Here is a 21,214-nt window from a genome sequence, read left to right on the forward strand (position 1 = left end):
GGCATACACCTACCTCTCCCGCACTGTCGCGCCTGGGCCGCCCCGTGGGCAGACCTCAGGCTCGGACACAGTGGGGGAGTTAGCGCGGGCCCTGCGCTTTGCGGCGAGCGGAGGTGATGACGACTCGTGGTCGTGTCCGGGTGGTGGTTTCATGTGAGGATATCGAATCCAGTCGCGGTACTTCACTCTCTTCTCCTTTGTGAACCGTGGCTGCATAGCCGTTATCTGGTATGTAGTAATAAATTGTCCCGAGGTGTGGGCGACAGGGATCCTTCAACGTTCAAGATTTCTTGGCGGACTGGGATTGGATCCCAGACGCGAATGACGTCAGTTCACATGATATCACTCGCTTACTCGCAAACTCCGTCAATTGCGAATATGGATTACTTCGATAAAGATGAAGTCTATGGGTCTAGTGGTAATTACAAAGGACATGCCGTTCAATGAACATGACTTCGTAACACTTTAAACTGGACACATCTGCGTATGTAGAAGGCGGATTGCCGAAGTCGGAGGGCGATAGTCAGGAGAGATCTTCCGTGGCACCTAAGGTTTTCCTGAAAACGTGGCAGCCCGCTTTTAGCGCCCGAGATCATGTAGGACTCGGCTCGGAGCAATCCATGCAACCTTGCCACGCTCCTTCGCTACGCCGTAACTAGCCATGTGGGCACAGCTTCTGGAGATAGTCGCTTAGCTGACGCTATTGAACTTCATCCGCCGCAGGGTCGACGCGGTAGATGTTCTGAAAGCTGCGAGCAGAACGTGTATCCCCTGGAGCACAGGGGAAATGGTCGTTTCGGCAGTCGGAGGTTCGAGCTACATGCACAGTATATCGGTGGCACCTGCAGCTGGGCATATGATACATAGAAATGCTCGCCGTCGTTCGAATCCAACACGCCGCAAGCACACCGGCAGACGAGCGTTGATTCAAGCCCGTTTCTTCTATGTGACGGAAGTGACAAGTTCAAGTACACTAGCGCTTTGCAAGTTTGGCAGTCACTCGACCTTTTTGGTCGAGAAAGTGATGTGCGCCTCGTTCTGATACCAAGAGTTGCATGAAACCCCTCTCTCCTCTCTCATCTCCCTTCCTCTCCTCTCCTCCCCTCTCCCTCTCCTCCCCTCTCCCTCTCCTCTCCTCTCCCTCTCCTCTACACAACACCATTCACCAACACACCGATCGCTGACACCACCTCAACCATCCTCTCTTCCCGTCTCTTTCTTTTCCTCCTTTTACGCCACCATTCACCAACAACCTCCTTCGCACACTACACCTCAAACACCCACCCTTCCAATCCCAATCCACTACACACTACCACCACCCGTACTACACACCCTACCAGCACATCACAATGCGATTCACGATCACTCGCGTCTCAGGAGTAGGCTTCTTTGACCAGATGATGGCGGACTTCCCGTCGCCCAACAGGCGCACCTGCAGATGCCTCCCCCTTCAGTGCAGCCACGTCGTACCGGAGATGGCCTCATCCTTTGCACGTACCCTCAATGCGCCTCCGCGTATTCCCTGCCGCACCCGTCGCAGAAACGGTCAAGCTACCAATACTCCCGCAGTCGAAAACGATGCGGTCACCTCCGAGAGTGCACTCAGTATGTCGAACGACGACGGAAAGCTTAAGGATGGCAAGGTCGAGGTCAATCTCGAGATCACCGACAAGATCACCGACAAGATCACCGACAAGATCACCGACAAGATCACCGACAAGATCACCGACAAGATCACCGACAAGACCAACGGCAAGACCAACGGCAAGACCAACGGCAAGACCAACGAGAAGCTCAAAGACTCTATCGAGACAGCCGAGGCCGCCGTTGAGGAGGCGAAGCTCGAGGTCGACGTCGCGGAGGGTACGAGCAACGACCCCCTCCCCTCCCCCCTCTCTCTTGTGTGGTCGAACATACTAACTATTGTGACAACAGTCAACACGATGTAACCAACATGTTACTACGACCAACACATCGACCTTTTACTATGCATTGGGCGATTGTTTTGTTTTGCTACGGCATCTCTAGAAGTGGGAGTTGGTGTTGTGTTCTTGGGGATCTTAATGAGCGCTGGGGGTGGCAATACTAGGCCATGTAATGGGAGTGTTTTGTGTTTTGTTTCTTGTCAATGCTAGTACTAGTATTCGCCAAAATAATTTGGATTAATGAGGTTCGTTGCGTTCTTTGTGAGATCGAGAGAAGTACCGGGTGCGGAAAGGAGGGTGCGGTGATCCATGTAGAGATCGTGGGTTCTGGTGAAAGATGCGGTGGAAGAAGGCTGTCTTTCTATGAAGCTCTCGTGATATCTAGGGGATCCTCTTAACTATCGCTCACTACCTACATTTGTAGAATGTAGATACCCACTTCCTCCTTCATGCTAACTCCGTTTCTCGCTACCGGTCGCTTGCGCTCCTTTATCAGACTGCATTGGATAATCACTTCCCCTGAGCCATAGCCGCGATGCTCCCGAGACGTACAATAGGTATGCGGGGAAAGGTGTGCGAGGCAGAGGGAGCAGAACGGAGGGGGAGACACAGTGGCCGACTCAGTTGCTCTGACATTGGACTCATCTCGATCAAACCAGGTGGTGCTTCTCTGATACCTACTGTAGACACTATAACCAGTGCTGCCGCTGCCGCCAAATACCACAGAGCAGTTCACTCTTGCAAGGATAATCAACACCCACCCTGTTCGGCGCGGAACTTATATCTAGATATTACCAAGTATAGTAAGTACTTTACTTAGTACACTACATATTGCCCCGGTCCCCCTACCGTCAGGGCTGACGTTCCCCACAGAACCCTAACCCCCTCGAACGTCAGTCGACCATCCTGTCTTCATTCTCGGCGTTCCGGGAATGCAGGATTAGCTGCGGGAAGTGTGTGCTGCGGACTGGATGCCATCTCAGTCTATGGCGTGAGATCCTCTCTAACTATAGGTAGGTGACCGGCGACTCGAGCTGATGTCCATATAGCTCGCCTCCACCGACCGTCATACTACGGTAACGGTGTCGCCGCCGTACATGTCTGTTAAGATCACCGCTGTGGATTACCACCGAAAGGTGTGGCCCATGAGAGGTTCTTCTTGCTCATTAATTTCGATCTCGGCTCGCTACCTACTCTAGCATGCAAGCCGAGGAGTATCCCTTCTCCTGACCCATCTGATGCAAGGAGCTTGCCATGTGTGGGATTCTTCGCTGGCAAGTCTCAGGGACGAGAGCTGTACCAGCTGGACGTCGCCGCGCATCCATTAGCTCTCATAATCTCTACACTCCAGCACATCCTTTCCGGACAGATCCGAACCGTTATCACCACAGTCCATAGTAGGTAGGTACAAAGCAAAACGATCAACCGCTCTTCATTCTTGAGCGGCAATTCTTCAACCAAGCCAACCGGCGCTCGTGAAGTCCATGTGATATCACAGTCCAGTCCACGAATGCAGCACCTTCATTGCATAAACCCAGAAGAAATGTAACTGCTGGAAGCTACCTACCTATGTACCTTGGTGTAAGCTCAAGAGAAGCGAAGAAAGGAGAACGAACGCTACGGCGTGTGTGAACAGAGAACTACGGAATGGATATCAGGCTTTTTGCTCTTCTGAAAACACTAGTACGGTCTCGCCGGAAACCTAGCCAGTAGCGATTTCGACCACTACCGCAACTCGAGCCATTGTGTCGCTGACCTGTATGTCCTTGTTACTTCGCGTGAAGCGCCAGGTTTCGCTTGAAGTTGAAGATCACTTGACCCACTGTTCCACCTCGTCCAGACCCTCGATGCGGCCGACAACAATCCCAATGCAGTAATTCCCGTTAAAAATTAAGGTTGATGACGGTGTTGAAGGCATAAGCTGGGACACTAAGTGGTATCCCTTCGTGAGATGGGCAAGGAGGAGATGACGTAGGTGGCACCAGCTAGGATATGTTTATTCCGCGTAAATAGATACCTTAAATCCTGCACAGTGGACAGATGGCAAGTTGTGCTTCGTCATCGACCTCGGATTGATGGAGATATCGAGCGTCTTTCGGGGTTGCTTATGATAAACGAGGCGATGGCCCATCAGGGTTGAGACGCCGGTGACATTGAGCTCGAGCACGGCGAGGTAGAGACACACACGGGGTAGCGCGGAGGTGTCATCAGACGAGACGATTGTACGACTGATTGGAGATGCTACCGTTATTAACGGCGGTCGCGGAGGAAGTCCAGTCACGTCGGAGTTTCGGCGAAGGTGGTGATGGAAGACAAAGTCAGAAGCGTCTAATCGCACTTTCATCGATGGGAGGCATCAGACGACCGATGCCAAAGGAGTAGCCTTCCGGGTGCTTGCAAATCTCGGAGGTGAGGGTGGGGAATCCCTTCCGAGGCACAGCACTTTGAGATGGCGATGACAACGACGGCGTCAATTCAGGCTTTAAAGACGGCATCCACCCCGCCGTTTCGCGCTTGACGGCTTGAGCATCAGCATCAGCCCTTAGTGTTGGCGTAGGGATTGGTGGTCTCCACGATGGGGGCGGAATGCTTCTTTGTAGATCCGGTTTCGGCGGTAGTGGTCGGAATGCTTCGTCGTAGATCCGATTTCGGCGGTAGTCGTGCGGCTATATCGGTGCCATGCTGCTTCCGTTCCTCCACCGACACGGGCATCGTAGGGGTGTGGCTCGTCAAAAGATTTTGGGGCCGAGGCTGGAAAGGATGACTTGGTCCATCATACGATGGTCATGAGAACCAAGCAGTTCATGCAGGCTAGGTAGGCCAGTTCACGGCCAGGCTCCACAGGTATGAGCGGGGTAGGTAGTTACTGCGGCGCAGCATGGTCCGCGCGGAAAGGGGCGCGATGCCACGTGATGGTGGCTTGCCAGTCTGTACTTTGTTCGGCACCATGGCGCGGAAGGACTTGGATTTGGTCTGCGTCCTCGAGCTTGTTGGATAAACTTTGCAAATGACTTCTGAGTCTATCTGACAAGCTCCGAACCGGGTCTGTCATGGCCGCCACATGACAAGGACTCATCACGTGATATCCTTTCGTCACGCCACTTAGGCTGCGCCACAGTACCGGTACCACGGATGGAGAGGCGGGGCGCATGGACCCTGTCATTTTTCGTCGCGCGCGGTGACCAGGCGAAATTCCTGTGTGTCCTCTTGTTTCCGTGCATCTTGGGGATCCAATCAACTGCGCCACTTGTCAGTGCAGGACGATGCGTCTGGCTTTTGGCTGCGCGCTCATCCACACCAACTGACGGCGCACCAGCACGCAGAAAACGCGTTGCGGGGCTGAGCATCTCGTCCTTCTTCATGAAAGTCCTCGCCGTGTGCCCAAGGAGTGTTCACTTCCATCTTTATCTACAAGAATTGCCACTTCGATGTCAAAACGCAAAAATTCAGATCACTGGCAAGCGCCAACGCCCCCACCAGCGCAGAGGCTGGCAGCGCGCGAGCCGCCCATGCCAACGCCAATACAACCGCTACCCCAGTCACAGTGTCGATTTCGAACACTCCGCATTTCTTCTATCCCACTGCATGTCACGAAGGACGATTTTAGGCCGTATCTGAAGGAACTCCTCGGATACGATGACTTCGTATTCTCATTGGTCCCTACGAAATTTTATGCAGTAGCAACTGTTACTCTCACTAAGGGGGAGCCCGCATGCCCGGATCTTGCGGGTTGCACCCCGGGCAAAAAAACCTACATCGCCTACGGGGAGTCGGGAGTCATTCTAGCCGTCGACTGCGACTTTCTTGGTATGACACCATTATACAGTGCATCGGAGCCGACAGTTGAGTAATGCCCACCCTCCCCGCGCGTTTTTATGCGGCGGCGCTGATGGACCTTCTAGCCTCGTCGCCGTCACGGGTCTCGCAGGCCACGCATATGGATCTTGGAAGTCGCGCAACCGGCCCCATGTGTGGCTGAGAGACTTTCTACCACACGATCTGGATGCACACGACTGCAGAGTGAGGGTTCTCACGTTTGGCTACAACTCGGCTCTCAAAGACGATAGGTCTACACCTTCTATCCAAGGCTTTGCGAGATTGCTCCTCGACAGTCTGAACAGTCAACGTCAAGGCGAGAAGGTACTATGCGTAAATGTCTTTGCGGCGAAAGTTGGTTAACAGATCATTGCAGGAGCGACACCGTCCAATAATCTTCATTGGCCATAGCCTCGGTGGTTTGATCATCAAACAGGTAGGCGAAGTTGCACTTTTTGGCCATGAGTGAATGTTGACCCTTCTCACCTACCTAGGCACTCGCCGATGCATCCCACGAAAGCGAGAAATCCGAAAACGACCAAGCCATCCTAGACTCGTGCACTGCACTCTTTCTCTTCGGAGTACCGCACCGAGGGCTCAACATCAAAAATTTCAGAACCTTGGTGAAGGACCAGAAGAATGAACACTTCATCGGTGACCTGAGAGTCGGCTCGGACTTCTTGAGACTGTCGCATCAGCGTTTTTCCCAAGTGGTTGAGCTCAACAGTTGCCAAGTCATTTCATTCTTCGAATGTAGAGACACTCAGGCTGTGGTCATTGACGACCGGACCGGATGCTGGAAAAGAAGTGGGGAGATGATACGGCTTGTCACACAGGAATCAGCAACCTTTGCTCTGCGCACCGAGGCCACCCACATGCAAATAGGGATCGATGCCGACCACTCGAACATTGTCAAATTCGATGACAACTCCGACCATCACTACAGCACGGTAAGGGACAGGCTGTTGTATTGTGTCGAAAAGGCCCCAAGGATCATCGAATCCCGTTTGGAAAGTGTCACAATCGGGGCAAATTTTGATGATTCCCCGCCAGGGACCGAACAGCCATCCTCGAGCCGCAAGTCTTTTGACGAATTCCGGATACCGACAGAGCTACCGTTTTCCAGAAATCAGAACTTTTGTGGCCGGGAAGACCTGATCGAACGAATTCACGAAAAATTACATCCGACAGAAGCTGCCGGTGCAGATGCGGTCCCCTGTAGTTCTACTGAGAGAAACTTGGTAACCTTATACGGCTTGGGGGGTATCGGGAAGACGCAGGTGGCTTTAGAGTACGCATATCGCTATGAAGCGTTCTACAGCGCAATCCTGTGGGTTGATGCCAGAGACCCAACCGTTTTGGAAACAAGCGGTGTTCGGGTTGCCCAACAGCTCGTACGTCACTACGTTAGCGAATTTCCTTCGAATCCTGACTATATACGCATTGCCAACGACCTCGGAATTCCCGGCGGTATCGATATTTCAGGCACCGTCCAGCGGCAGATATTGAACTCCGGGAATGTCTGGCCAACCATCAAGCGATGGCTTCAAAAGAAGGGAAATGATAAATGGCTGTTATTAGTCGACAATCATGATGACTTAGAGACGGTGAACATCGTCGACTACCTTCCAACCTCAGACTGGGCCAGGATAATCGTAACCTCCCGTCGTTCAGAGATCCAATCGCTTGGCCATTCAATTTCAGTTGCAGAGATGGAGAAAGACGTTGGACTTGCAATGCTGATGAAAGCGATGCGAGTTGATGTTGTTGAAGCCTTATCGGTGGAGGGTATGTGACCACAGGCGTATATTTTAGTCTTCGCTAACTGAGCATGACAGAAATCAAGGATGCGGAGGAAGTTGTCGAAAAGTTGGGAGGACTCCCTTTGGCAATCAGTCAAGCTGCATCTTATATATTGATGACAGAGATCGACTTCAAAACATATCTGCTAAAGCTTAAAACCAACTTCAAACGTATCGCGAGCAAGAAAACCGGCCTGTGGATGTATCGAAACGAACCGGTTTTCACTTGCTGGGAAATTTCCTTCCACGCACTGTGTCCTTCTGCGACCCGCCTTTTGCACATGTGTGCGTTCTTGAGCAACGAAGATATTCCGGATGAATTATTTCGGCGCGGTAGCAGAGGCGTCGAATGGCTGGGAAACGGTAGGCCTATCAAACGAAATCTTCGTTCACTGATCAGTAGACTGACGTTCGTAAAGACAAAGATGCATTCGACAACGCAATTGAGGATCTCTTAGCCTTCTCCCTCGTAAAACGGAGAGCCACTTCATTTGCAAAAAGTGATAGTTTCTGGATACACCCGCTCGTTCATCAATGGGCCCGTGATCGTGTCGATGACTCTACGAAACAGAGAACTAGCGCGAGTGAAGCAATATTCTTGATCACAGCAGCTGTTATCACCGATCCTACAAAGCGAGACACGGAATATTGGGGCTTTGAACGGCGAATATCTAACCACATTGAACTTTGCGCCCAAAACATTGAGAAATACTACCCCAGTCACGACTCCATATACCCCGAAAAGATCTCACAAGCACTTTATACGTTGAGTCGGGTGAATTACTATCGATGTAAGGTTGAAAAATCGATACATCTGGTTCGTCGGGCCATTGTGGGCTTAAATGGCTTGGAGGCACTGGCAGCAATACACCTCTTGGGGGTTAACTTATCGTTCGATTCTCAATACTCCGAAGCGCTCGAGTGGTACCAGCGGGCCCTGGAGGGTACAGAGAAGGCCCTCGGCAAAGATCACCCTTCCACTCTCACCACCGTCCTCGGCATGGCAGGCGTATTTGAGCGCCGCGGAGAGTACGACAAAGCGCTCGAGTGGTACCAGCGGGCCCTGGAGGGTACAGAGAAGGCCCTCGGCAAAGATCACCCTTCCACTCTCACCGCCGTCTACGGCATGGCAGGCGTATTTGAGCGCCGCGGAGAGTACGACAAAGCGCTCGAGTGGTACCAGCGGGATCTGGAGGGTATAGAGAAGGCCCTCGGCAAAGATCACCCTTCCACTCTCTCCACCGTCCTCGGCATGGCAGGCGTATTTGAGCGCCGCGGAGAGTACGACAAAGCGCTCGAGTGGTACCAGCGGGCCCTGGAGGGTACAGAGAAGGTCTTCGGCAAAGATCACCCTTCCACTCTCACCACCGTCCTCGGCATGGCAGGCGTATTTGTGCACCGCGGAGAGTACGATAAGGCGCTCGAGTGGTACCAGCGGGCCCTGGAGGGTATAGAGAAGGCCCTCGGCAAAGATCACCCTTCCACTCTCACCGCCGTCTACGGCATGGCAGGCGTATTTGAGCGCCGCGGAGAGTACGACAAGGCGCTCGAGTGGTACCAGCGGGCCCTGGAGGGTACAGAGAAGGCCCTCGGCAAAGATCACCCTTCCACTCTCACCACCGTCCTCGGCATGGCAGGCGTATTTGAGCGCCGCGGAGAGTACGACAAAGCGCTCGAGTGGTACCAGCGGGCCCTGGAGGGTATAGAGAAGGCCCTCGGCAAAGATCACCCTTGCACTCTCACCGCCGTCTACGGCATGGCAGGCGTATTTGAGCGCCGCGGAGAGTACGATAAGGCGCTCGAGTGGTACCAGCGGGCCCTGGAGGGTACAGAGAAGGCCCTCGGCAAAGATCACCCTTCCACTCTCACCACCGTCCACGGCATGGCAGGCGTATTTGAGCGCCGCGGAGAGTACGACAAGGCGCTCGAGTGGTACCAGCGGGCCCTGGAGGGTACAGAGAAGGTCTTCGGCAAAGATCACCCTTCCACTCTCACCACCGTCCTCGGCATGGCAGGCGTATTTGAGCGCCGCGGAGAGTACGACAAAGCGCTCGAGTGGTACCAGCGGGCCCTGGAGGGTACAGAGAAGGCCCTCGGCAAAGATCACCCTTCCACTCTCACCGCCGTCTACGGCATGGCAGGCGTATTTGAGCGCCGCGGAGAGTACGACAAAGCGCTCGAGTGGTACCAGCGGGATCTGGAGGGTATAGAGAAGGCCCTCGGCAAAGATCACCCTTCCACTCTTGCGATCGCGAAGTGCATTGCTCTCCTTCCAAGGTAGCTCCATTCATCACGGCCCTCCGGTATTTATCTCCCCGCACACATTTCGCCGAAATATTAGATGCAATCCCACACCAAACACCGAATTTTACTCCGAAGTTGTCAAGCAGATCGCCGAGTCCAGGCGCATAAAGGGGAGGACCTTCAGGTTCCTTTTTTCGGTTAGCTTGATTTTGTTTCATATGGCGGGCTTTCTTTTTTATTGATGGATTAACTGGTGGTTTGTGGAGATTAAGACGAGGATCGTTGATGTAAATGTGCAATAAACATCTTTGAGCAAAAATGATTGACCTAGGCGCCTGTAAGCATATTGATAGTATCGTCGGGCTGTGTCATTCACTACTTCCCTTTTCATGGACGAAACCATCCCGTCACTGTGCAGCTGTCACCATCGACCCGCCAGTAGTATGTACGATTTTGAGAAAGTGGGAGTGTCCATCTCTACAGCGATTCCACCAACTCCTTGCCCTCTGGCCAACGGAAGAAGAGAAGATGCCGTCAGGGGAGCTGACTGTGCCATCAACCTCGTCAGCTTCTGTGGGTTACAGCCGCGTGACAGTATGCTAGCTATGGCTGTTAGCCGTGAAAGTAGGTTAGTTTCTTGCACAGGAGGAGTAGAGCTGCCGTTCTGGGGGTGCTGGGGTCCGATGGATTCAGGGTTAACAACTCGGAAATCTTTATGGTGAGAGAGAGAGAACATCAATTTATTGTCGCTGGCAGCCTTACTAGACTATGGCGACCACCAACTTCCAACCTTTTCTGCCAGCTCTGCGGGGTTGTGAGAAAGCTCTACCACCACGGTCCGATGCTGCGCCAGGAAATTTTTATGGTTGAGCATATGCAGCTCTTACAGTTTCTGTCGAAACGAGTGACCGGAAACGTACCTATGCTAGATGCCATAATCTAGATAGGCTGCATGCGAAACAAACTGAAGATCTCTCTCTCTCTCTCTCTCCAGGTTACTATCTCCCCATTACCACCGTTCCATCGGGAATCGAGCGGTAGCCAGCCTGTCTACCTACGTCACGTTACATCACTCGCTAGGCGATGTGCTGCGCAGATCGGACGGGAATTGCTCAATTGACTAGGGTCCCAGATTTTGGTCAGCATCCGTTCGCATTTCCTGTCTGAAGGCTCTCATTCCTCGTTTCCTTCTCGACGACCGTCGTCATCTGCCCATCTTATCTGTCTCCCCGATACCCTTAGTGCTCACTGCTCACTGATGGGTGCACAAACATCCACTCATGGCTGGAGGCCTCGCACCATTCCATGGTCGAGCGACATGAGAGCGGATCTATTATTTTTCACAGCTTGCTGCAGCTCCTTGGCTACGAGGCTATCCTGGGTTTGGGTGCATCACTCATGCGGAGTTCCAGTAACATAAACGCCACCTATTTGGAGCCCACCAGCAGTCACGATACAGTAGGCGCGTACAACCCACACCACCGAGTTATGTACAGTTGTAATGATTCACTCCAACCTTTTGATCATGGGGTGATCTCAGTATGAGCCGTGGATGGAATGTAGCTCGGGGCATCAAACAAGAAACCTCACAATTCATCACTCGCGCAAAACAGTGAGCTGCCTGATACGTACGGCTCCTATCCATTTCATTATGACCATCGATGTGCAAGCCGTGCTATCCCCCGTAGCTGCCACACCGATGTTTTTGCAGTGAAGACTGGCGGCAGCAGTGTCTGTGGAGGCCTTTCGCTTGCCTGCCAAGGCTGGAGGTGGGAGGCGTTGATGGGAAGGCCACATCTCAACCCTTTACATATGTTGGGGGAACAGGTTGAGATTCCATAGCGTTTGGCTTTACATCAGAGCGATAGCATATGTAGGGTTGAAACGTAGCCCCACTCACACAGTCTTCAGTTTCGGCCCCGAACCCAACTCACATCTGTCTCGGTGGGCACTGGAGGATTGCGAAGGCTCAGCTGGCCGTGACAGCTCAGGTTCAACCCTAATATACAATTCCCACTTCAATCGCCCACAAAAGCTTTTGTTTGACCTCCATGTTTCACTGCTCCATAAACACTTCCTCCTTGACACGCGACACCAACCGCGACTTAGACACAGACCTACCTCGAGACCGCCACCATTATGCCGGACACTCCTACTGATACCCTCACCACCACAAGCATGGAGATTCTCACGACGATGCCCGCGGAGATCCTCGTGGAGATCTTCATAAACCTCGACACCATCACTGATGCGGTCAGTCTCAGCCGTACCTGTCAACTGCTCCACCAGGTATTCGAGAACAACTCACTCGCTCTCCACCGCTCCACCGTTCCGAACGATTCCCTCTTCGTCAGCTACGATCGCCTACAGTCGTCCTGGAGTCTCTATGACGCCGCATTACGGCTGCATGGTGTGCGTCACGGTGGTGACTGCTATTGGCTGCAGGAAGGTGAGTTCTTCTGTTGTTGTTGGGGGGGGGGGGGGGGGGGGGGCGAGCTTCGGAAACGCATGCTAACTTACCGGACAGACCATACATACGGCATCCTCCGCAGCTGCGAAGAGTACGCCGAGGTCCTGTCCACCGCGGTTGGCATCTCCACTGCGGCGGAGAAGATCTGGACTCTCCTCGTCAACCGCCGGCTGGGCAATCGCAGCTACGACTCGGTGTGGTGCGAATTCGGAATCCAGGCTATCAAGGACTTGCTGTATGAGTATTTTGCCTGCCTGGAAGACTACGGAATTAAGTACGTGACGCATTTTCAGACGCTGGCAGCCATCGCGTGGGTCGTGTGGAGGCATTGGAAGGAGAGCTGGGGTATTCCGGGGATGACCGAAACGTCGAAGCGGACATTCTCTGCTTGGACTTATTCCCTTCCGGGGATAAACCACTATGCCGAGGTGGAACACCGTATCATCACCCAATATGTCGACTGGCTGACCTTCCATTCCGGATGGGACTGGTGGAAGTCGCTCGAGGGTTCGTGGCGCACTGCTGAGAGACCCGATGTAAATTTTGGCAGCTTGTACTGCAGAACCTTGATGTTTGCTGTCAACGACCATGAGGAGTAGGGAGGGTAGGTCTGACGGTGGTGCAGGGCACTGTGTTTTAGCCTAGCCAAATTCTTGTAATATTACAGTAGGTTTTGCGCAGTTTGCAGTACCTAGTTACACCGCCGACAGCCACGGCTCACGTATACTCTCCTACGTACTTAAACTGATTGTCTGTTTGAACTTCACCTTCACTGAGGTTTTTTTCTTCCACATAAATTCGAAACATCTCACGTGTTTTTCCTTTCCGGAGGTATCCAGATATGCTTAAGCCAGCCGTAGTCCCGATTCCACGCTAGTGCTGTGGGCATCCTCGGTGGTTGCCTGGAGGCGTGAGGCCGTAATTGATGAGCTTTCGGAGCGCACCAAGTGCATCGAGAAATGCAGAATCTATATACACGAGCGAAGTACTGTACTTACTGTATAGTGAAGGGGAGGGTAAAAAATACGCTTTGTGACCGTACCGATACGCCAAGAAGCGTGTTTTTTACCCCCCCTCCCTCCCCCCCCCCTCCCCCCTCACTATACAGTACTCAACCACCAAGGCGCGAGAAACAAAAAAGTAAAAGTGTATTCCAGGTTCGGGGCTCGAACCAGCAAAAGAGCGCACTCTCCAAGGTTGTTATCCTTGCACAGCCGGTAGACCTTGGATGACGGAGACCCGCACCACCTGGGAAATTCGCTGCAACTGAGCCATGATCACTGCATTTGCGCATCTTCCATTTGATCCTATGACCCATGTGTCACGTGAGCTGCAACAAATTATCAACCTCCGCAGCTCTGGTTTTCTTTTTTTAAAAAAAAAAGAAATCTTTGATAGCTTGTGACCTGGCTTTCTAGATCATACATAGCACTACACACTCCGTTTCCTATCAACTGTCCAATTCAACCGAGGTCGTGGCTTCACCTGCCCTTCGCCCTATTAGGTAGCCATTCCCAATGATACATGATGTAGGTACATAGTAGAGCGCACCAAGGATCGCTTAAGGCCCCAGGCTTGAAAATGAGGTCACGAGACTAGAGTACAATCCCGATAACCAACCGTCCTCAGCACGTCCTCCATATTCTTGCAGCGCGCTTTCGTTTCCTAACCCCCATGACACGACGCGCCTCGTCCCAGGTACGATTGGGGTATTGATGTTTCCAAAAAACTACCACTGCAATTAAATACCATAGTACTCCCACTACATACCTAGTAATTACCAATTTCATATCGTTCCCCATATCGCCACCAGCACGGTATACCTATATGATATGTACTATACAGAACTGCCGAACGCCGACGACGACGGTATGCAGTGATGCACTCCCAGTCTCCCAGTCTCTCAGACTCCCTCCCACAGCTGCCTAAGTAGTTATGCCCGGCAGCCGCGTCGGAGGGAAACGACCAACCGACCGTCCGCCCGACTGCGGGTGTCATACTTTCAAGTTTCGGACGCGGCCTCGCACAACACAGCACGACTCAAACCACGGGGTAGTAAAACGGTATGGCTCAAGAGTCAAATGCCACACAGAGACCTCGACCAGCCCGCCATACCCGTCCCACAGATAGAGTAGAGTAAGCCGCGCTTCAGTTTCTGCTTTTATCGTTTCGATTGTCCCAACTCCCCCGGCTTTCCCGGCTCTTCGCACGCCGCACGCTTCCTCGCTCCCTGTATGTGGCCACATATCCGCCACCTCCGAATAGAGATTCACACCACAGCCCCACCACAACCCCACCACCCATCACCGACCAACCACTGCAGCAAAACATATGCTTCCTAGCACAGCCAGAAAAAGCGAAACAATTTAGGCTCGAACCCGGATTTGAACCGGGGACCTCTCGCACTTGATGCTTAGGAGTAACCCTAAGCGAGAATCATACCACTAGACCATCCGAGCGTGTTTGATGTGTTTGTGTGGAGGGTGCACCTATGAGGGTATCAACGCAGAGGATGAGGCTTTTATATACCGAACAAATGCCTATTTTTTGGAAAAAATAACTTTATGTGTCGATCGCTTGTATGTTTGATTGCTGCGCCGCGTGATGGTCTCTGAAGTTGCCCTATCCCTTCTGGTTGTGGAGGAAAGACACGGGACTTTTGGAGGAATGTCGGCTCGAGGTATCCCCAACACAAGGAAGGAATCACAATCCACAACAACCGATAGATAACGAGCGAGACGAGCAACAAGAAGTGCGATCCATGATTCGAACCTCATTGAATATCCAAGACTATTAAAACCGCATCGCGCAACAGCAAAAGCCCCTATGATACCTAACAAAAGAAAATAAAAATAAAAATAAAAAGAAACCATACATTACACATGAAACCACACGGTCTCCCAAAACAGAAACAAAAGCATCGCATCCATAATACAAAGCCCGGACTAAACAACTAAACAACCAGAAGGAAACGCGACACCCATCCCATGCCTTGCCGCCTAAATGATATCATCGAACCTGACCTTCATGCACGTAGGGAACGGCCAAAAGCTGCTCCAGTCCTCGGTCATGTAGACCTTGAAGCCGCCAGGCTTAGGGATAGTCTTCATGTGTCCCTGGGGGCCAGGGGCTCTTCGGAGACCCTTGAGTTTTCCAAACTCCATCAGCATGGTGGTCAAGCCGACGATGTTCGCGTGCTTGCCGAGACACTCGTGCGGGCCGTCGCCGTACTGCATGTAGCTGGCATCGGGGCGGTCGAGCTTGACCTGCAGCGGGTCCGGGAAGACTACCGGGTCGCGCGACGCGGATATGAATGAGACGAACACCAGGTCGTTCTTGACGAGGGGCACTTGGCGCGCTCCGTCACTGAGCGTGATCGAGTCGGTGTCTACGCGCCGGTAGAGCCCGAATGTACCCGCGAGACGGCCGCCCTCAAGTGCATACTTCTTGATGATCTCCCATGCCTCGTCGGTATCCTCGGCTGCGAGACGCTGGATATCGGCGAGATGGTGGGCGTTCTCGGGCTCCAGGTAGAAGTCCAGGACCTGGGCGAAGATTTGCGCTTGGTTGGGTGCCGAGGCACCGGCGGTGGGAATAATGTACTTCCAGGTCACGTCGTAGGGAGAGTCGCCGGATTCCAGGAGGCGCTTGATCATGTGGTGGCCGTAGTCGTGAAGGGCCGACTTGTTACGACCCTGGATGTTGAGCGGGTCGAAGGTGCCCTGCAGCCAGCCCCAGGTCTTCATCGCCTTCACTTGGGTCTCCACGACCGCACCGAGTTGGCGCGTGACGGCTTTGGCCACGTGTCGCATGGGGAAGGACTTGGAGGTGTCGATATCGAAGAAGATGGCGATAAACATCGCGCACAGAACCATGTACAACTGCTGCTCGGTGTAGATACCCTTGGGGTGGTCCTCAGTCTTGAGCGGAAGGTTGAAGATGGTGGCGGCGAATATCGTCTGCGCCATGTTTCCAATGTCGCGTACGGCGTCGACCTGGTAGCACTCGGCTCCTTGGATCTGGTACGCCTTCTTGCGGATGAGCTTCTTGGTGAGGTCCTTGTAGAAGGTGCGGATCTGCGCCTTCCAGTCCACACCTTGGAGGTACAACCGGTCACCGACGAACTTCCTCATGGTGGCGTAGTGGCCTCCGTCGCCGGAAAGCATGAATGGGGCTTCCATGATGTAGTCGAAGCCGGCACCCCAGGTGATCTTGAAGTTGGTGTCGTCGTTGAGGATCTGCTTGACGGCCGTGTAAGATCCAACGGGTACACGAGGCTTGATGAACTTTGGTCGCTCGAAGTCGAACTGATCCACAGTGCCCAGGGCGGTGTGGATCCTACGGTTTTCAAGGGGTATGGTGAGAGGGTGCATGGCGTAGATACTGTTGAATTTGAAGTGGTTGGGGAACGCCTTCAGGATCAGCTTGTAGCCGACGCAGCCGTGAACGACATTGGGATTGGAAGAGGCCTCCTCGATACCCCAGTTGGTGAGTGCAGCGGCGGTGTAGTCGACGGTGTAGAAACGGTCGGCACGCACCAACGTCACAGCATCGGAAAGGATGGCGCGGGACACGGTGTAGGTGGGACCGATACCGACACCGGGAACCATCGGCGCCTTGTCGTCCTCGGCAACGATGCCGGGGTAGAGCTCGACGAAATCGGGGTGATCGTAGAGTTGGCGGAGGGAGTTGGCAACAATGGGATCGGGGTTGATTTCCTCGAAGGTCTTGTGCTTCTTCAGGCCGAAGAACTCACGGAACTCGTTCAACGATGCCACCTTCCATTTACGGGTCTGCTCGATACCGAGAACCTCCACCAGGCGGAGGACGTGGGGGACGTTGCGGGCACCGAATGCGCCAGCAGGGTCCTCAATGCTCTCGGTCAGAAGACCGACGAGATCTTCGTCCTTGAAATGACCATCAGGCAGCCTCTCGAAGTTCTCGATCGTCCGCTCCGCCGGGTCAGCGGGAATCGAGTGCTCCCAGATGTGTACACCGATCATGAACTCTTGCAACGTCAACTTCTCGGTGTCCTTTCCGGGGAACAAGTTCTTGTAGAACTTCTGTGTCCATTCGTCGTCGCGCTTCGAAATGCACGAATGCCATCGGTACACCAGGTTGAACTCGACGGACACCATGTTACCGACACCCGCTGGGGTGCCGTCAGGGTTGTACTGCTTGGATGGGTCGAACCGAGGATCCAGGGTCCATGTGGTGTCCACGCGGTTGAGGTTGACGATTGTGCGGAGGTAGTCGTTGAGGATGAAGTTGATGTAAAGACCACACGTCACCAGTCGGGAGACCTGGAAGAGATCCTCGTCTTGCTGAACCAGAGCCTTGGCCTTCTTGGTCTCCTCGTCGTCTTTGTGCCACCTGCGGTCATTCTTGAGGTCGAATCGACCACCCTCGTTGATCTCCTTCAATCTGTGATTGTCGTCAGCTCTGGTCCCCCGATTACGACGTAGAGATTGGGGGGATGACTTACTGTGTCGCGACGTGGTTGTGGAATCGCGCAAACATCAGGAGCATAACCGACACTCCGGGTGGGAACGCCAACAGACGCTTCTCAGCGAAGACGTCGTTCTTGAGCCTACCATCCTTGAATGTTCGCACCGTGTTTTGCTGTTCTTGGTCGATACCATACAGAGGGGACAGATCCAGGTACGATGATGTATCCGAAATGGTGGGATCCAAGCGGTTCGTACGGAAGAGATCTATTGATATCAGACACCACTCGGCACGGAAAAAGAACAAATAGTGGGTAGCTTACCGTGAATGATGATACTTGCGATGTAGAAGAGCATACTGCTAACATTGTTGGTGCTCGGGCGGTAATTCTCTCCGTTCTTTCCTCGGCTGTAGAGGGCATCAAAGACAGTGGCGGCATCCGGGGGTGCACCAGGCATCCTCGTCATGGGCTTCACCGAGCGGGCATACGCTGAACCTGCGCGGCCGAGATTGGGGTCCAGGATGTTGTTCATGCTTCCGTCCGCTTGACGGTACATGTACTGGGCACCGCAGTACGAGAGAGGAGGATGTTGCAGTGCGTCCCACAGGCCGTCGACTTGGTGTGTGGTAAGCTTGACCCTCAACTTACTGGTCGTGGGTAGTCGGCAGGTCAATTGGATCATACGTTCCATCTGTTCATGTTAGATGATGACCACAATCGAAACTTGTATAAACCCACAACGAAAGGGAAAGGAAGATACTCACGATCATCGTCTTGTCGTCAACGGGACCACCCTTCCGTCGGCCATTGGCGAAGATCCACAGAGTCTCGAGTGACTCCTTCAGGAAGCCTCCTTTCCGCAGTGCGGCAACGTCTGCTCTGATACCCGTCTTGACTTCCTCCTCATCCTCGGTTTCACCCTTCCCATTGCCGTAGCGATGGGGTAAGGGCCGATTCGATGCACGGATGAGGGACGCAAACTTGGTAAATGTTGCCTCGACCTCTTTCTGGGAGGGCTTTGCTACTGGAGGGCTGATTCTGGTCACGGCGGTATTGCGGCTGCCATTGGGGTGACCATTCGACGACGATGCGGTGATCTCGACCGGTTCGTACATGGGAAAGTCTGGGGCCTTTGACTTTGATCCGTTGTATGATGCCATTATTGTAGGAGGTGATCGTGTTGGTCTTCGAGGCCGTTCGCTGAAGAGACACAGAGAGGATTAAGGGAAGAGGGAGGGGGATATAACTGTATGAAAGCAGAAATCGTTCAGTGGAGGGTTGGGTGGGTGGCCATGGCTATTTCAACAGCACCGGAACATGGAGGGGAAGAATGCGAGACAAGATAATTGCATGTAATTCCGCAGACGATCACGAACGAACGTACTTCCGACACCTCACCAACCACCCTTCTCGTTCCTCTTCCCTGACCTCGTCCCGTCACCATCGTCCTCAGCTCCGCATACAGCACCCCTCGGCGCACGCACCCGACATTCTTTTCCGCATTGGACCGTTATCAGCAGGAATTCGCGGTGGACGGTGATATGCGCCAGCGGATACGGTCCTGCGTGGTCTCTCCGAGTGAACCCCTCATGCAGCCCATTCAATTGGCCCACTGCGAATCCAGCCGTGCGATCGTGGTCTGCCGTGCAACCCGCGCAGTGTCCGTCTTGTCCACAGTGGGCAGGATTTTCGGTTGAGTCGGGCCTCCACTCTTAGTCCGACGAGCTTTCGGTTCATCTTTCACTGGTGGTGGTGGTGTGGCCGACTCACGACGACGACGTCGATGTCTCAAATAGTGTCTTGAAGTTAGTGTGCGCGCGATGATTGAGAAAAGCAGGTGCCAAGTGCCCCCTCCGAGAGGCCAGGGCCCATGGTGGATCAGGGTTCAGGGTTCGGTGCACAGGCTCAGAACGAAACAACCTTGCAATCATTAGTCGATCGATAGCCGACCAGCGGATGCATATCGAGCCAATCGAGCGCAGTACACAGCCCAATCGAGCAGATCGACGCTGGAGACGGCGTAGTTTGTTTGTTGCTGTTCGGGAGGCCATCGACACGGTCCTTTTCCCTTTTCCTTTTCCGTTTTCATATTGTCCTGTAGATACTACTCTACTCCGGTTAGTGCTCGACCTCATCCGGTCATGGCCGCCAATTGAAAGGGGAGGTTTATTTTATATCTGTATTTTGTTTTGTTTGTGTTTTAATTTCAATTACATCCTTCACGGTTACAGGTGGTTGGGTGAAACACCACAGTGACCACACCCCGAGAGGTTTTCCCACGAGTTGCTCAGTTGTAGGACGCGAATCGTCCAGGAACGGGTGTGCCTGCCGTCGATCTGCAGTCAAGCGCCACAAACCATTGACAGCCGTTCTCGGATGCAGAGTACCGTATCAGACAATTCCTCAGGCTTGTCGATTCCGTGAGTCTGCGGAGTAATACCGGTAGCGTAACCAACCCAACCACAACGCTGTGCCGAAATGAGGAGAAAAAAGCTGCACAGAGAGAGTGCGTATGTCTCACGACTCCACCTCTCCACTTCTCCACCTCACGACGGACGAGCGCGGTCACGAGGGAGCATTATTCGGATGCGCACTGCGAGTCGCACATTACTCTGCGTAGGAGGATCACCGACTTTATCCGCCTATGCACAGTTACATAGCACCCACCACTGGTTTGTCCTGACCCAGCTCAGCTGAGACACTGCTGGGGTTCAGCCTCTCGCCAACTTCAGCTGAAAGCGACACCGCGACTCGATTGGCAGTGGTGGGCGAGTCGGCCCCCGCAAAATAACTCAATTATGTTTCAGGCCCCAATCTCTGGTCGGTTATTAGTTATTGCGTAACTACTCTGCGATCATCACTTGGAGGTCCAATCGATTTCAGTCTTCAGCGGCGGCGGGTCGGTCACCGCGGAATCCGGCCCCCGCAGACCAGGCCTACGGTTGCTCGGCATGTGTAAGTCGTGTTTATCGGAAGGGAGAAAGGGAAAGGGAACGGGCGGGCGACGATTGACTGCCGAGCTTACAAACTATGATAGTCCCGCACATCAATGGCCAATCCAATGCCCAATGCCTCTCATCTGTAATATCTATCCCTCATACCAATCGCAATGCCCAACGCCCAATGCCCAATGCCCATCGTCCATGGTACATACCATACCTATTCCTCGGAGCAGCGCAATCCCCTGCGGCTGCCATCTTGATTCCTGACGTCCATAAGAGCGGTACCGGTGCGGTACGTACCTACTCAATGACGGGGAGGGGGGGCGGATGAATCGCGACGGCAGTTCGTACCACCGCCATCCAACATCCGACATGTGTGTCCGTAATCCAGTAATCTTCTCCATCGCCATCCAGATTCCATGCTCTAAAGTTTGTGGCGTCAAGCCAGATCTATGGGGAGGTCGATCCACCAACACAGATCCGGTGGCCCCGGCGGGCGTAGCCTCTACACTACTTGTAAAAGGTCCTCTAGGTAGACGATGGTTAGACCGGGAAAACGATCTCCC

General features: G+C 53.3%; 4 protein-coding genes and 1 non-coding gene across 5 annotated transcripts; 3 read left to right on the plus strand and 2 right to left on the minus strand.

Moving 5' to 3' along the window:
- Positions 1 to 1,349: 1,349 nt before the first annotated feature.
- Positions 1,350 to 1,949, plus strand: BZA05DRAFT_449336 (uncharacterized protein; the record flags this gene model as incomplete). The annotated part of the gene is made up of 2 exons (XM_051487343.1): positions 1,350 to 1,863; positions 1,936 to 1,949. The coding sequence occupies 2 exons, from the start codon at positions 1,350 to 1,352 to the stop codon at positions 1,947 to 1,949; spliced, it is 528 nt and encodes a 175-aa protein (XP_051334939.1).
- Positions 1,950 to 5,237: 3,288 nt separating this feature from the next.
- BZA05DRAFT_380199 (uncharacterized protein) lies at positions 5,238 to 10,109 on the plus strand. Its single transcript, XM_051481908.1, has 6 exons — positions 5,238 to 5,772; positions 5,828 to 6,065; positions 6,118 to 6,177; positions 6,236 to 7,529; positions 7,580 to 7,906; positions 7,963 to 10,109. The coding sequence occupies exons 1-6, from the start codon at positions 5,354 to 5,356 to the stop codon at positions 9,822 to 9,824; spliced, it is 4,200 nt and encodes a 1,399-aa protein (XP_051334940.1). The 5' UTR covers positions 5,238 to 5,353; the 3' UTR covers positions 9,825 to 10,109.
- A 1,817-nt stretch (positions 10,110 to 11,926) lies between these two features.
- On the plus strand, positions 11,927 to 12,856 carry BZA05DRAFT_449338 (uncharacterized protein; the record flags this gene model as incomplete). Its single annotated transcript, XM_051487344.1, has 2 exons — positions 11,927 to 12,236; positions 12,315 to 12,856. 2 exons carry the CDS (start codon positions 11,927 to 11,929, stop codon positions 12,854 to 12,856), a joined length of 852 nt encoding a protein of 283 aa, XP_051334941.1.
- Positions 12,857 to 14,626: 1,770 nt separating this feature from the next.
- Positions 14,627 to 14,716, minus strand: BZA05DRAFT_t296. Its single transcript has one exon. It is a non-coding gene; the product is annotated as a tRNA-Pro (tRNA).
- Positions 14,717 to 15,155: 439 nt separating this feature from the next.
- Positions 15,156 to 19,056, minus strand: BZA05DRAFT_208766 (heme peroxidase). The gene is made up of 4 exons (XM_051479587.1): positions 18,471 to 19,056; positions 18,028 to 18,397; positions 17,743 to 17,971; positions 15,156 to 17,681 (listed from the first exon to the last, which is right to left on the minus strand). Exons 1-4 carry the CDS (start codon positions 18,864 to 18,866, stop codon positions 15,257 to 15,259), a joined length of 3,420 nt encoding a protein of 1,139 aa, XP_051334942.1. The 5' UTR covers positions 18,867 to 19,056; the 3' UTR covers positions 15,156 to 15,256.
- Between the last annotated feature and the right edge of the window lie 2,158 nt (positions 19,057 to 21,214).

The sequence above is a fragment of the Tricharina praecox genome (assembly GCF_024521635.1).
Source record: "Tricharina praecox strain CBS 144465 chromosome Unknown BZA05scaffold_43, whole genome shotgun sequence".
NCBI lineage: Eukaryota > Fungi > Ascomycota > Pezizomycetes > Pezizales > Pyronemataceae > Tricharina > Tricharina praecox.

Bases quoted from the DNA above. Each gene is read 5' to 3' on its own strand.
- BZA05DRAFT_208766 (XM_051479587.1), bottom strand. From the start codon at position 18,866: ATGGCATCATACAACGGATCAAAGTCAAAGGCCCCAGACTTTCCCATG. The intron at 18,398-18,470 runs GTGAGTATCTTC...TAACATGAACAG, and splicing joins TTGACGACAAGACGATGATC to ATGGAACGTATGATCCAATT. The intron at 17,972-18,027 runs GTAAGCTACCCA...TGATATCAATAG, and splicing joins CGCAAGTATCATCATTCACG to ATCTCTTCCGTACGAACCGC.
- BZA05DRAFT_380199 (XM_051481908.1), top strand. From the start codon at position 5,354: ATGTCAAAACGCAAAAATTCAGATCACTGGCAAGCGCCAACGCCCCCA. The intron at 6,178-6,235 runs GTAGGCGAAGTT...TCACCTACCTAG, and splicing joins GTGGTTTGATCATCAAACAG to GCACTCGCCGATGCATCCCA. The intron at 7,907-7,962 runs GTAGGCCTATCA...ACGTTCGTAAAG, and splicing joins CGTCGAATGGCTGGGAAACG to ACAAAGATGCATTCGACAAC.